Here is a 16116-nt window from a genome sequence, read left to right on the forward strand (position 1 = left end):
GTTTTATATGAGAAATGAAAAAAATTGAGGCAATGCGGGAACCGTCAGGCACGCAATCCGGTCGGCCATAAAGAAGACACCCATGCACACAAATACCCTACGATTACATACACGTGTGCGTACATACGGTGACGTGGCCTGGTGTTTCGTTTGTGACCGGGCAATAACCGGTCAGTAAAGAAATAGACCGGTCCCTTACCCACCCGACCAATCAGAGCATTTTTTTATTATCCTAATTTTCGGCCTTTCCTTTTCAAATATCGTCACATTTTGCCCTGATCTCTCTCTCTGCTACCCATCCTTGTTGCTCTTTGCTCCCGCCATAGCTACACACGCAAACGCTTCCATCATGATATGTACAGCTTTGCTCATGCAGAGGAGCGCCGTTGTCCTTCCATAGCCAAAGCGGAAAGCTTTTCCGAGGATAAACGGTAGTACACTTCTCACACATACAGGCACAGCAGCAAAAACACGCGCACACTCATTCCCTCAACTCACACACGCGGGCGGAGACACTCCCCTTCACACACACTCATACATATACAACAGAGTGCCCTGCCTGCCTTGTTTATGTACCCCTTGCCCGCCCCTTCCTCCTTCCCGCTATGCTCCTTCATATGGAACAGAACTTTTCGCAGCAGGATGTTGTTTTAGGATGGACTCAAGCATCTATTTTGCCAGGTGAACTGAGTGTTGCCCCTTTGCACAGTGCATCGTCAGCTGTCATATCTCCCGCTTGTGGCGACTCTCCTTCTAATAGCTCGGGGCAGAGCACTACATCGCTCAAGGAATGGGACTACATTGGTCTGGCTGAGGTCTCTTCTGCCCCTCCTCCCGATGAGCCCAAGAGAGAAGTTGAGCTCAACCTTGCGGAGACAGACCTCCGTCTCGGATTGGGCCCATCGACAGACACTTCATCTGAGAACCTTGAGCGCAAGGACAGAGTTGCTCTCCCAAGTTCACATGCAATGGATGTTTGCTTTCCCATTAGAGATGAGGCTAAGCCTCTCTCCTCAAGCACATGGCAAAGCTTACCGCCGAAGACTCTAATAGATTCAATGGCTACTCATCAGAGCTCTGTGCAACTTGCAATGGCAAAGAATGGTGGAAAGCGTTTGTATGCAGAGACGATGATTGATGCATATGTGAGTTCAACAGCTGTTTTGTTTAACACAAATGAACCCAGGTCATCTGCGAACCCTATCGTTTCATCGAAACAACCTCAAGACCCTGAGGTAAAGCCTTTTCTACAAGGTATGTGCAGAGCTTCCCCTCATGTGGTCCCTTGGCATTGCCAGATTGATCCATGTTCTAGTTTTTATCGGCCTGTATCTGGCCAGAATAGTCAGGCTTTTCCAACTGCTACAATGGGGGATGAGGGAGATAATGAAGTGTTGTGCAACTCCAAGCTTGACCTTAAATTCCGCAATGACCGTACAAACCTGCAAACTGCAGGAAGTCAAGAGGAAGTTCAGGATGAGGCTCCTCCTGCCAAGTAAGCTCTTCTTGATTCATGATTGTTCTTTATGTCTTTGATTTCTCATACTGGTTTTGTAACTTTGTTCCGAGGAGCGCATTGGCATGTGGTTTCGAAGTCTCATTAGTCAGGTGTTATAAATATATAGTGTGCCGATCCAAATGGATTTTACATAGTGTTGCCATGGATATTGTGCACAATTTTTCTAATGGGGCTCATTTGTAGATAATGTGGAGAGCTTTCTATCCATATCTTGTCTTTATTTAGAGTGGTTTTGTGGATGCAATGATTTCTGGTTTAATCAACGCATGCCTAACTGTTTCTGTGATCTTGCTGCAGGGGTCAGGTTGTGGGTTGGCCCCCTGTTCGATCCTACCGTAGGAGCACCCTTGCTGCGCGCCTCAAGCCTGTTTGGGAGGAGGGTGATAGTAGTCAGTTAACAATTTATGTGAAGGTCAATATGGATGGGATTCCGATCGGTCGCAAAGTGGATCTCAGTACCTACAAATCTTATGATGGCCTATTATCAGCTTTAGAAGACATGTTTCGCAACCCTAATGGTGGTATGACACTTGAGGCTCCTGGGTCCATTTAGTACTAGCATGCATTCGATTGCAGGATAGCTCTAAGTTGGTGGGTGGATCTTTTGCAGGCTATGGAGCTCAGTTCTTGAAAGGCTCAGAGTTTGTATTGACCTATGAAGACAAAGAAGGGGACTGGATGCTTGTTGGAGATGTGCCATGGAGGTGAGATATTTGATCTATTGATGTTCAGTTTTGACTACTGTTGTGATTATGTCTAATGTGATTGCGGTGCATTCCAGTATGTTTATTAATACTGTGAGGCGCCTCCGTATTACAAGAGGTCCAGACATGGCTTGCCTTGGTGAGTTCCTTACTTGTATTTGCTAATGCTAAGTTGCATTTCTTGCCAATGGTTGTGCTCATGAATTTTCTTGCAGGTTCAAGAACGTCCGCCTGTCATGCGTAAGGAGATTAATGATGAGTCCACTTGTTGCCCTACCTGACACACTTGCTGGCTTCAGCATGTTTGCAGTGGGGCGAAGGGTGGATAATGGAGCAGTTAACATGAATTGCAGATGGCAAAATAAGTTTCCTATCCATATTTAATTCATCATCCCATGTCGCAAAGGGTACCTTGGTTTTGTTCACTGAGCTTGAAGTGCATATCACCCAATGCATATTAAACTTGGTTAACTTATTTTTTCTCTTCACGCATTCCTTAGTGTGCTAGTCTTGCACAGTCGAGGGGCAAGTCACCAAGACAACCAGGCTCTAGTGATGGTAGCTTTGTAATAGATGGTTGTTAAGCCTAAGCTCTATTTGAAGATTTTCAATGTCTAGCCTCCTGAAGAATTGTTGTTTTGCATGTTGAGGTTATGGCTGTAAGTTTGATAAGATAATAGGATGAAGGTCTCAGGTGTTAACTTGATATGTATCTTTTCTCAGTTGTTTGAAGAAACACTATTTTTATGTGTCCAAGTCCCCTAGGGCACAGTTTTGTTATTCTAGAGACTCATTACCATATATGATAGTACCCTTAATTTAGTCAGGTACGTTACTCATGTATGCATGGTTATACCCTGCAAATATGAACCTGCAGACATTGAATTTTTACGTTTTTGTGGAACTCTATTTCTTGTGATTCGTGAGTGAGTATGCTAGCTTAAGTTAAGGAAGCATAGTTAAGACTCTAGTGTGGCTATTCAGTAGAGAGTATGCTAGCTTGAGTTAAGGAAGCATAGTAAAAACTCTAGTGTCGCTATTCAGTAGAGAGTGAGATTTTGGGTCCTTGAGTATTGTCATCAATGGATTCTTCAGGGCCTACCAGTTGATTCATCATTACAGTCAAAGATGGCCATATGCACCAATGCACTTGGAGTGTTGATATGGGGTCCTTCCATGGCTGGATGTAATATTCTTGCAGAGATGCAGCCTTCAAGTTTGTGCTATTGGGTCTTAGAGTGCTCCCCCAGGGTCTCGGTAATGATCATGATGGAGGGTCTTTAGATTAAATTGTAGCAGCCCCATATGTTAATTCGTTTTTGGGGTGAGCTGCTGCACACGGTTTGGCAGTTTCATTTTTAACTTAAGGAGCAGGTCGTATAAATCATGTTGTGATTTTGTCTTCCAGATATATTGAGCTTCACGGCCCGTAGTAGGTGTGCCTTCCCCGTCCTAGTGGAACATGGGCCTTAGTGTCAAACCCAGAAGGCCTTTGATGTTGAATACCCCTCCCATTTGGAGGGTCTATGGGCGCGCCCTCTTTACTGGATGATGTTTATGATGGCAGCCTGTATCTAAGTTTGCCCACTTTTTTAGTGCCACGAGCTAAAAATAAGGTTAATTGTCCTGCATGGACTCATAAGAGTTGGAGGATATGATCTGGCTAATTGTAAAAGAGGACAGCAGCTGGACTTTGAACTCTCTCTCTCTCTCTCTCTCTCTCTCTCTCTCTCTCTCTCTCTTTCTAGAGGGGTCGCTCCTTGCAAAACCATGTACGGTGCATTAGGGTTTGAAATTGTCATCCCACAAGTTTGAAATTGTCTTGCAATTGACTCCAATCGTGAATGAGTGCAATTCCTCTAGGAGATTACAAGGTGGCGATTGTCACAGCATGATATTGTGCCTGATAATTCTGCTGGATACATGTAAAGCCCTCTGTGATTGGATCTATTGATAATGAAAGTCCAAAGTAAAATTTGAATATAGCGGTTGTTGGAGCAAGTTTCCTAGAGAAGCTCTCTTCCCGCGATGTTGTCTCCTAGAAGATTGTGAGACGAGGCTGGTCTAGGAGGGTTGCAACACGACAGACTGAAGTAATGTTCTCTGTGTGCCAAGTCCTGACAAGCACAACATGAGTATTCTTGAGAACTCTGTCAGAGAGGTTGGAAGGAATGTCCTGTCCGGGAGGAGCTGGTGGGCAAGAGTAAAAGGCTCGCCTGATTGAGTAGATGCATTGCTATGGTATCCACGTAAATGAAGTGATGTATGCTTGTATCTGCAAAGTGTGGTGATTTGTGTAGCAATTGACACCTTAAAAGAGTCCTAGACAGTGCTTGCTGGAGTATCATGTGGTGCTATGTAATGCTTCTGAAAATGTGTCCCAAGTCTGGTGCTCTTTGCCCAGGTGCAATTGTTGAGAGAAGATACTTTCTTGCAGACAGCGTATCTTGGAATGCTGTGATGAACCAGACAAATCTGAGACGAGCTCCTTTCTAGTCATCTCCTGCAATGCTCTAATTGCAAGACAGGCTTGGCATGGGCAAGGCTAAAAAGCTTTAGAAATCACAAACAAATGTAGGAGGAGCACATCTCTCCAAGCTGCATTTACCTTTGTATGCATCTTGAGAGCATGTGTGTCAATGTGAACCCACAAGAAGCCTTTGAGGCATGGGTTGTTGGAGCATGATATTATAATGAAGTGTTCTACGCCTGCATCCAAAATGAGTGTGTTGTGATTGGATCCATCAATACAAGGTTGAAAATCCATGACAAGATTTTGATGCAGGGTTTATCAAACATAATGCTGTGTTCGCGCGAACATCGTGCTGTGTTCGCGCGATGCTCTTGTCAATATGTTGCAAATGTCATGCCGAAGCTCTCTTCTCGCGTCATTGTCTCTCTGGGAAGAACAGGATACACTCAAACCTGGCAAGGTCAACAAGCTCTTGACTTGGGGTAGTGCATCCTTTGTGGGGTTTGGATGGCAAGTTGTTGGATTGTCTTGCAGTGCTGGTCAATGCATCTCATTTGCTAGTAACACTTGCAGAGAAAAGTTTTTGTGGCACAAAGGGCATTTATTTCTTGGAAACTCAAGTTGTAGGGGGTTTGAGCTAGATGAGTAAGTGCTTGATTGACATGTATTCTAGTTTCTGATATTTTGGGTTTGAGAGATGAGAAAATCAAAGCTGTGAGATTTAATCCTTTGATGGCACGCTATACAAAGAAATGGCAGAGGTTTCTGCATCATCACGTTGTGCCAGGTAATCATCTCGTAAACAACTATGCTGCATGCTGTGCTCTTAAAGTGGCGTAGAGAAGCTTCTCTGGTGTTGTCGCTTGGAACAGTTTGATGATAGGGTGCACTCTAAGCCAGGCAAAGCGAATCGTTTTGAAGAGATGTAGCATGAGGACATCTTTGTAATTGAGCTTTGCTTGTAAAACCTTGAATCCTGGGCGTGATTCTATCAAGAAACTCATGATGAGATTTCTAGGGATGGGTTGCTTGCACTATGGGGTGCTGGACAAGGCCAGCAAATTCATAGTAGGGTTTTGATGCAAATGTTGTTGGACCATCATGGTGCTCTCAGTAATGTTTCTGTGGATATGAATGCTGAGTGTGGTTCTTGTCACCAGCAAATTCATAGTGGGGTTTTGATGCAAATGTTGTTGGACCATCATGGTGCTCTCGGTAATGTTTCTGTAGATATGAATGCTGAGTGTGGTTCTTGTCACCAGGCATCATCAATTCCGAGAATTCTCTGATACCAAGGTGACGGGTAAGGCCAGTAGGCTCCTGGCTGTTTTGAGCAGATGCTACATGTATGACTAACTTGTAGCTTAAATGATCTATGCATTGTGTCACTCAATACCTGTGTAGTGGTTGGCCATTTAATTGGAAGGGAGAGTCCAAGGTGGGTTAGTCCATGGTGAGGTTTCCAAGCGCCTCATTGCTGGACTCCTGTTAAAAGTGAGGTATGCTCTTGTGGGTGTTCTTGTGCATTGTCTTGGAATGCTCTAAGAACAAGTAGTCAAGGCAGGTGGGCAAGACGAACAAGCTCTTGCTTGTTTGGAATTAGCTCTGAGGATATCCTTTAACTGGTCACCTATGCTTGCATCCTGAGAGCACGTGAAGTGATTGGAGCCATCGGTGAGGCTGAAGCAGTCGAAAAGTTGAAACAACGTGATGAACTTTCCAGGCAGGTGTGTGTGTGTAAGGGGTGCTTGTCAAATCCATGGTAAGGTTTTGATTCAGGGTTGTTGGACAGTCATGCTTGTTCTCATGGATATGTATTTTGAGTGGGTGCTCATCACCAAACAGGAGCGTCGAAAGTCTAGACCTTGCTTGTAACACTTTGTGGACATGGCTTATATATGGAAGGGATACCTCCCCCTGTGGGCCCTCTGGTGTGTTGTAAGAATAAGACTTGAATTACTTCGTTCATGTGTGGCACTTGCAATGTTGCTTTATCTTTTCAATGCTAGCACTCGTCCTCTTGTTTATCTCCTCCATGCTTATACCTTTGCTTCTAGAAACAAAGAACAAAAATGACTGCGGTTGGAACATGATTTTGATTTGAAGCTTACAACTTCAAAGATTTGCTATCGCCATAGTAGCTTTAAAAAGGAGCTATGCAAAGTTTGAGGAAGCATCAAGCAAGATACGAGTCTTTGCAATATACACAGAACATTAACATGAAGTGAGCCAATCCGGGGAGATACTAGTGTCATGTGACTTGTTGCTAGTTGGGCTTGAAGAGGATCACCAAGGTGAGCTTTTTATTCAAAAAGAGGATCTCTCATCCTTCAATTTCACATCCAAAGATATAGTCCACCATCCTCTCTATGGGAGAGAGTAATGACTTTCTTTTGGGGGTCCGCAACAACAGAATTCTTGTAAACGAGAGAGCTTTATGATGTGGAAGTCAATTGTGCTAGAGTAGTTGTAAACCTTAACATGAAATGCGCTAATCAAAGGAGATACTAGTGTCATGTCACCTCTATTGTGAAGGCAGAATCTGTTGGAAGGGAGATGGGGAGAACGGTTGCTTCCAACTCCCAATCTTGCTTGCACACCTGCTTGTTAACCTTTCACCATCTCTTCCAATTTGCTAAGCGCGCGCACACACACACACACTCTTAGACTATGATAACGCACACACACACGAGAATAAATTGACAAGGAAAGAGTATAAGAGAGTGTAAGAAAGATTGTAAGAGATGTAGACATAATCATGGAGTACATAGAGTAACACAACATAGCATAAGAGAGAGAAAGGAGAAAATTTAAGGCAACTACACAAAAAAGGACCAAAGATTGCAGTCCCAAACTCCACGGCACCTCTTGTGGAGTTTGATATTTGATATTTGATATTATTGTTGTTCCTCTTTTACACTTTAATCCCACTTTAGTTATGAATGAAACACATTACTTATTGCATGATCCTCTTTGGGTGAGTTCTCACTGTCCTATTTACAAAGCAGCCATAGTAGCTTATTGATAAAAGATTTAAAATACTGTGCAAAAATAAAATGACCGAGAGGATTATTATTTGATGGCATCTCCTTCTCCTCCCAAAATTCCAATCTACAAATCATCATGCACTCACTGTTAATAAAATCAAATAGACAGCATATAATTAACCATTAAGCCAGCTATCTCAATTACAATTAACCACATGCAACAGGAGGCTGCCAAGTCTTGTATTATCCCTCCCATCAGGAATAGCAATTGTCCTCAGTTTCTCAAGAGAGTCTCGACTGGATCGTGAGTGATGCAAAGTATGGAGAAGGTCTGGAAAGTTACAGAAAACTTTTCACACATTTATTTGGCAGCCTCTCTAGGGTGGCCTTTAAAGTAAAAAGATAGCGGTTATAAACCATGCCAATGCGTGTGGTGGTAGTTTCATGATCAACTATTTGTGCATGGATGACCTGTTCTTCTTAGTCTACAAGTGAAGTGGATCTTCCTAGGTAGGGGTCCTCTGAAAGGTCTTAAAAGACTAATGTGGAAAGCATTGCAAATGTGCCAATATGATGGTAAGTCTAAACAAAATGAAACATCATTGATTACAACAGAAATTTTGAATGGGCCGTAAAAACGAGAAGCAAGTTTAGCAAAAACATTAGTATCAAAACTTTTGATCCTTTGTTTTTCAATGCGAAGCATAACATAATCACCTTCTTTAAACTGGTGTGCCTTGTGGTCCTTGTTAGAATGGTTGGTGTAGAGTTCTTGTGAGTGTTTAATGGCAGAATGCACACTTGCATAAATTATCATGAAAATTAGCAGTAAAATCATCAGCGACAGACATGATATTAGAAAGACATGAAGCAAGAGTAGGTAGAAAATGACCATACAGAATTTCAAATGGAGATTTACCTGTGACAATGTGAGCATTGTTGTTATATGCAAATTGTAGAATATATAGGTAATCATCGCATTTTTTGGGTTGAGAAAAAACATAAGCTTTTAATAAGTGAATGATAGTACGAGTAATGACTTCGGTTTGACAATTAGATTTAGGATGGAATGAAGAAGTAAAGTCGAGTGTTATTCCAAGATTTTAAAAAACAGTAGTCTAAAGAGCACTACAAAATTTGGAATGACTTTAGGAAAACCATGATGTGGAAAGACAACTTTTAGAAATAGAAGTGCAGTTTGATGCGTTGTGAGTGTTTTTTTACAAGGAATAAAGTATGCTTGTTTAGAAAAACGGTCAATTACAGTCCAAATCATATCATGCTTGTGAACGGTCAATTACAGTCCAAATCATATCTTTCAAGGAATGAAGTATGCTTGTTTAGAAAAATGGTCAATTACAATCCAAATCATATCATGCTTATGAACAATGAGTGAAAATCCACTAACAAAATCCATTGAAATATGTTCCTAAGGTTTTCAGGAATAGATAGAGGGTGTAAAAGTCTCAATTTCTTACTTGTTACTGCTTTGACCTTTTGACAAATCAAACAAGTTGAAACATACTATTTAACATCAGTTTTCATAGTAGGTCAACAAGTGGATGGTTATTTTGCATAAGGACTGTACCGATACCTTTTCTACTAGCATCAATGACTACGACAAAGAATGGTCTATCAAAATCACGCAATTGCAATACTGGTGCATTTATGAAAGGATTCTTGAGTGCATTAAAGGAACTTTCTTGCAAATCAGAACATACATAGGATAATTTTTCTTTAACAGGAGGGTGCCCAGTCTTGTAATAATCAATGCCAAGAAAGCATATCAATAACTTTTTCTCCTTTTGCTTGTCCCCAATCTCTATAAAGTTCTTTGGATTTTATCATTAGACAAAGTATCAATCAAATCAACAATCGAGCCGGCCAATGTTTTTGGACATTTGCTAGGCGGGGAGTTAGAAGACAAGTTATGCTGTAGCAAGGAGGGACAAGCACACAGGCATGTTCAGTTTAAAAACCATTATTGCATTGATTGGTCTTTCTGAAAAAACCCCGGTACATGGCATTAAGGTTGGGACTCTGAACGCTTTTTTGATTAATTCGGCTAGTTACAGAGGGTGGACAAAAGATGCAAGAGTAGTAGGTATAGGAAGAAGAGGGGCATTCTTGGAAAAAGATTTATCATTTGTGAAAGTAAGGTCCTGGCCATCATCTTATAGCCAATTGAAGCATGATTCATAAGCTCTTCTCTGCAGAAACTTTCCTACTAAGACAACACTCTTATAATGGAGACGGGAGTCCACAAAAGTACTTCTCACACTGATATGCTAAAGTACATTCTTTGAAGATAGAAGCAGGAAGGTAAGCACCCCAAAATCTTTGGTCGTAGTCGTCAAGGGTTTCATTGGGGTATATCATGAATAAGTTCCAAGCAGAGAGTATTTCTAAGTCAATAGCTACAATGAGATAATTTTTGGTAGAATCACTCTTTAATTATGAGCAAGTTTTTGGAGAAGTTTGGCAATAAGGGCACCACCACATTTGCAAAGCCTTGTCTTTAAGGAATCTTGCGACTCAAGCAAGCTTGGATTCTTCTATGTGATTCCCATTATTGAAGACAACATCCAAATGTTGGAGGAATTGCAAAGCTTTAAGTCCATCCTAAACGCCATTGAATGCGTTGAACTTTATTGTAGAACCACCATCTTCAAATAATTTGGGACTAAAAGATCACTACTACTCCAATAAAGGTATTTCTAGATCTTTCTCAACGAGTATCTAATTTTGGTACTTCAATTAGGGTATACTATGAATCTTAGGATTTTTTGATTGAAAATCAAATGCATCTAGACCCTTGAATATGTCCTTGAAAACAAACATTGAATTCTATAGAATACATTGAAGGGTTAAAAACCTAATCTAGAGAGGGTACGATATCATATGGACCATATAAGACATTGAATGGACAGGTAAGGCCTCACATAGGATTGAAAGTGGCCATATCAAGCAAGCAAGGAGCTACATGCCTTAGATAGTAGTAGGCTAGCTTGTGGGGTCACAAGCAGACCCCTTGCTTGTAGAAACCTATGTATAGGACTCTTCTCCTTTCTTTCTGAGCTTGTCTGCCGATTTTGAAGTTTCCAATTTGTCCCGAGCTTGCTCCTTAGGTGCCTTCTTTGGGCAACATTTGCAAGGATGTGCCCTTGCTAGAGCAGCTAGCCCAAGGAACATTTTTGAAAATCTCAAAGGCCAGCTATGCCACATTAACGAAATATGTGTGTTCAATGATGAAAAAAGATTTTTTGATGGCATCTAGTTCAAATTCTTTTGCTCTGGGGTTAGTTTTTTTGGGCGGGTTCAGGTGGCGGTGGAGGCCCAATCACGTAAAATAAAAAATTGCACGAAATCAGATGAGATACGGTGTCGCAACACGGCAGTCAAACAGGAGGTCGTGCTAGGAAGGCGATATGTAGACAAGCAGGGGACGCGTAGGGACTGCGAGTTGTGGGTAGAGAAGGAGCTGATGCACAGAGAGATAGAGTTGGACCGCCCCTACTTGTAAGCTTTTTTTATTGCATGGGTTGTAGCCCTCAAGCGGCTCGACGTGATTGCTTGGTAGGTTATGAGAGACTATATAAGGGCTTCTATATGTTGGTAATGGATTCAAGACAAATCTGTCATCTTCCTTTTATAAGGATAGGACAACAATCTCATGAGTGTTAAGAAGCAAGATCCTGAGGAATCTTAGCGCAAATTGAAGAAAACGAAGAAGCAGCCAGTAGAAGCCGGTAGTAGACGATTTCAAAGAATTGGTGGGAAGCAAGGAATCAAAGAAAATCCTCTCGCGGAGTGATTGGACGGAAATGGCATCGAAGGCTCTCTTGCAATGCGCACATGAGCCCCGATCGATGCCAATTCCGCTCAAAAAGTAGATGTGGCCCACCATTATTTTGTCATGGTGCAGATTGAATTCCAATCCCATCGAGCGATTACTTCAGCCCCCTAAGGATTCGATTGTTGGGAACGCTCATGTTCAACATTGTGGGAGTGAAGCCCAGTGGTTGCAGATGCCGTACAACAAACTTGCATGTGCTTCAGAAAAATCTGTTGCTTGCGTCAGAATCTTCTGCCGAATGAACGTTCTCATGTGTGCAATGTGCTGTTCACTTGGAGGCGCTCACTCATGTTTGCACTCTCTCTCGCCGACCACAATAGTTCTCTCTCTTGCTCTTTCTAGAAGCCTCTTCTCACTCAAAAGTTCTCTCTTTCTCTCTTTAAAAGCCTCTTTTGAAGGCGGTGGGCAGTGGCTGTTGTAGGCCTTCACGAGTAGAGAGCCAAAGTGTGTCGAATCTAGAAGGTGGCATGGACAGATGTGTGCAGGCAAGCAGAGGCATGGCAAAGGACTGGAGCAGCTAGGAAAATCATGGGATGGCAGGTAGCAGCGAAATTGTATGCATGATGCGGCTTATAGGCCAAGAAAGGCTCCATGAGGGGCTAATTTGGATAGCAGGTGAGGGAGATGCAAAGTGCAGTTTTTCGGGTCTAGGAATGTAGATCTTGAAGTGCTGAAGGAGCAGGTCCAGACGGCTCATCAAACCGAGCTACGGAGCCGAAGTTATTGAAGGTTGAAGTTTTAATGGTTTGCAGATTCTTGCCGGACAGGGCAGCAGGAGACAGGTAATCCAAGTGGAAGTTGAGCTATAGATGTGTGGAACAATTCATGGAGCCTACCCGTCTTTTCGGATTGCGGATTGGAGCCATGGTTTGCAAGATATAATCAATTGAAGTTTTTTCGGGGGCCACGTCTGAGCCCACTTGGCCGCATTGGAGAATGTGCCATCTGGCATCTTTTGAGCACCGACGAAGTTCTAGAGTAGGGTGTGCATCGTACGGAGCTAGCAAGAAGTGATTGCATGTCAAATAGAGTCCTAAGCAAGAAGTTACATCAGTCGAAAAATGGGGTGCCTTTGTCCAAAGTTGATTGCAGATGATTTTTTCCTTTTCTAAAGGCCGTGGTTCGAGGGCTAAGAGAGTCATGAAGTGGGGCAAAGTTGGGGGAAGACGAAGTCGGTTCAATGAGTTCTTTGCCGAGTTCGACAGCTCTGCAAATGGGCCATCAGAGACCAATGAGCATGCAGGACAAGTAGAGAAAACAAAGTTTTGTTTAAAAAAAAAGGTGGTTTGGTTTCTTTTCAAAAGCCTTGAGGACTGAGCTCTGAGGGGGTGACACATGGCGGAGATTGCCCCACATGCGCAATGAACAGACCGGGATGTCGGAATTAGGGTTGCAGAGAAACGCACACAGCTTGGAGAAGACGAAGGAAGCTCAAGGCACACAAAAGAGAGTGTATTACTTAGTGTGCAATGGAAAGATAGATAGCCCTAGAGTGATGGGCGTATATACAATGCTCGAGGAAAAACCTCCTAAAGAGGGAAAAAATGCCCCGGCGGTCCTAGTGTGTTCACACACATCACTACCACATGTATATGGTAACAAATCCCCCCAGGAGTGATGCGGTGAACAAGAGCTGGCACATGAGTAAAGGGAAGTGCCATGCCCTCAGGACATGATCAGTCCACAAAGGGGAGTAAGCCCAAAGCTTTGCGGAAAGCTTCAAGCTTCTCACGAGACAATGCTTTTGTGAAAATCTGCATGGTTGTCTTGTGTTGGCACATAAGCCAAGCTGATTTCTCTTGCTGAGAGCCTCTCCCTGACATAGTGGTAATGCACCTCAATGTGCTTTGTGTGAGCATGAAAATTGGGTTCCTCGTAACTGCCAATGCGCTCTGACTATCACTGTAGATAGTGTTGGCAGTGTCCTGTCCAACACCCAAATCAGCCATAAGGCGTCTGAGCCATACACACTCAACCGTAGCTGTGAAGACTGCCATGTACTCAGCCTCACAACTCGAAGTGGCCACAATAGGTTGCTTCTTGCTCAACCATGGTATACATGAACTGCCAAGCATGAAACAAGAACCACTTGTGGACACTCGCGTATCAAAACAACCAGCCCAATCTGAGTCCGAAAAAGCATGTAAGTCTGGCGGCAATGATCCCCCCTTGGGATAAAACAAGCCAAGATGTAAAGTGCCACTAAGGTAGCGGAAAATCCTCTTGACAGCCTGCCAATGCTTAGACCCTGGGCTATGCATAAATCTGCTGACCTGTGAGACTGAAAACTGAATATCTGGCCTCGTGTTGCATACATAAATGAGGCGGCCAACATCAGTTTGGTAAAGAGTGACATCAGCAGGATCACCAGCATCATGTAGACTCAACTTCAAACCTGTTTCCATGGGAGTGGCAATAGGTTTGTAGTCCTCAAGTCCAAACTCACATAGCAATGTCTCTATGTAACTTTTCAGACACAAGGCAATACCACCATCACACTGCTTAAACTGTATACCCAAGTAATGATGCAACAACCCCAAATATTTCATCTTGAAAGTAGCATTCAAATCAGCCTTAAATTCAACAGTATGTCTCTCATTTGGTGAAGTGATCAGCAAATCATCAACATAAAGAACCACAATGAGAAGTACATCACCCTCACGCTTTACATACAATGTGCTTTCTGTTGGACTCTTACGAAAGCCTTGTTTAACCAAATGAGTGTCAGCTTTCTCATACCAAGCACGAGGAGATTGCTTCAACCCATACAAAGCCTTCTTACATTTGCACACTTTGTCCTCTTGTCCTTTTATGACAAAACCGCGAGGTTGCATTACATAAACTTCCTCAACTATGTCACCATTCAAGAAAGCACTAACAATGTCTGATTGATGTACATCCCAACCAAAATGAGCTGCCAATGCACATAGAAAACACACAATAGTCATACGACAAGTGGGAGCAAAAGTCTCTTCATAATCTATGCCTTTTTGTTGTGCATAACCCTTTGCAACAAGTGGAGCCTTATGGCGATCGATCTCACCATCTGGCTTGCGTTTCAACTTGTAAACCCACTTCGTACCAATGGCCTTTTTGCCAGGAGGCAAATCACATAAAGTCCATGTGTCAAAGTGCATCATATTCTGATTGCATGGTAGCCATCCAATTTTATGAATTCTGTGCTTCATCAAAAGATAGAGGCTCCTCAACATCATGTAAGCTAGACACAGCCAAAGCATAACAATCTGATGCATAAGATGCATGGCGAGAGCATGAACAAGTACAACTAGACAAAGGTGCATCCAATTTACTGTCACGCAAAGTGTGCACCAGTCATTTTGGCATACCTCTAGCCTGCTCATTTTCAGCCCTTTCCTCATCAAGTACATCATGTACATCTGCATGAGTAATAGGCTGATCTATAACATTTTCAGAAACCTCCATAGGCTGTACATGTGCCTCATTGGAACTTACATTCGTATTTCCACCACTGAAAAGAGGCAACAAAGTGTCATAAACGTCCTATGAGCTTTCATTACTGTCTCTAGTACATGACAACAAGGGCTGAACAGAATCTTCCACAAACACTACATCCCGTGAAACCAGAATACGTTTTGTTTGCGGATGATACAACCTGTAACCTTTGCTTTCAGCACTATAACCAACAAAAATACATTTGACAGCCTTATCATCCAATTTTCTGCGTTGTGTTTGTGGTACCAAAGCATATGCCAAACAACCAAAAACACGCATGTGCTCAATAGAAGGCTTTCTATCATGCCATGCTTCATATGGAGTAATAGACTGCAAAGCTTTTGTAGGACACCTGTTAAGTACATAAGTGGCACACATGATGTCCTCAAGCCAAAAAGAATGCGGTAAAGCTTGACTTTTGACCATACATCGAGCCATTTCCGTAAGTGACCTGTTTTTCCTCTCAGCAACACCATTTTGCCGAGGTATATAAGGCACTGTACATTGGTGTTTTATCCCACGACTAGCCATAAATGCATTGAATTCATGAGACACATACTCCCCCCCTCGATCGGAACGGAGGGTGCCCATAGTACATTTCGAGACATTTTCAGCCATAGCCAGAAATTGTTTGAAGCACATAAAAACTTCGGACTTCGCTTTTAGCGGAAATACCCATGCATGCCTGGAGTGATCATCAATGAAAGTCATGAAGTAAAGGTAATTGCCAAGGACGGAGTTTGCATGGGCCCACAAACATCACTATGCACAAGCTGCAACCAGCATGTGGCCCGAACTGAACCATCCTTTGGAAACTTAGAACGCTGCATCTTACGCAAAATACAACCTTCACAAACATGTTTGACAGGTGCTTCAAGAGGCGGCAAAGAAACAACCATATCAGATTTCTGAAAACGCAGCAAACTGGCAAAATTCAGATGACCAAAACGTGCATGCCAAAGTTTTGCATCTGAAATAGCCCTTGAATCTGCAACAGCATTTGTAAAATTTTGTCCACACTTGTCATAGGAAGTGAGCTTATACAGCCCACGGCACAAAAGGCCCGATGCAACAATATCATCACCAAAACTAAGATCATGAAC

The 16116-nt window shown here is 42.7% G+C and overlaps 1 protein-coding gene across 1 annotated transcript; it reads left to right on the forward strand.

Moving 5' to 3' along the window:
• Positions 1-276: 276 nt before the first annotated feature.
• On the forward strand, positions 277-2929 carry LOC147435465 (uncharacterized). The gene is made up of 5 exons (XM_086488530.1): positions 277-1495; positions 1817-2040; positions 2130-2223; positions 2301-2362; positions 2439-2929. The coding sequence occupies exons 1-5, from the start codon at positions 606-608 to the stop codon at positions 2465-2467; spliced, it is 1299 nt and encodes a 432-aa protein (XP_086344656.1). The 5' UTR covers positions 277-605; the 3' UTR covers positions 2468-2929.
• The last annotated feature ends 13187 nt before the right edge of the window (positions 2930-16116 follow it).

Source organism: Adiantum capillus-veneris, chromosome 18, assembly GCF_014529385.1.
Source record: "Adiantum capillus-veneris isolate H3 chromosome 18, ASM1452938v2, whole genome shotgun sequence".
Taxonomy (NCBI): Eukaryota; Viridiplantae; Streptophyta; class Polypodiopsida; order Polypodiales; family Pteridaceae; genus Adiantum; species Adiantum capillus-veneris.

Excerpts from the sequence above, each read along its gene's own strand:
- LOC147435465 (XM_086488530.1), top strand. The coding sequence starts at position 606 with ATGCTCCTTCATATGGAACAGAACTTTTCGCAGCAGGATGTTGTTTTA. Across the intron at positions 1,496-1,816 it reads GATGAGGCTCCTCCTGCCAA|GGGTCAGGTTGTGGGTTGGC; the intron begins GTAAGCTCTTCT and ends ATCTTGCTGCAG. Across the intron at positions 2,224-2,300 it reads GTTGGAGATGTGCCATGGAG|TATGTTTATTAATACTGTGA; the intron begins GTGAGATATTTG and ends GGTGCATTCCAG.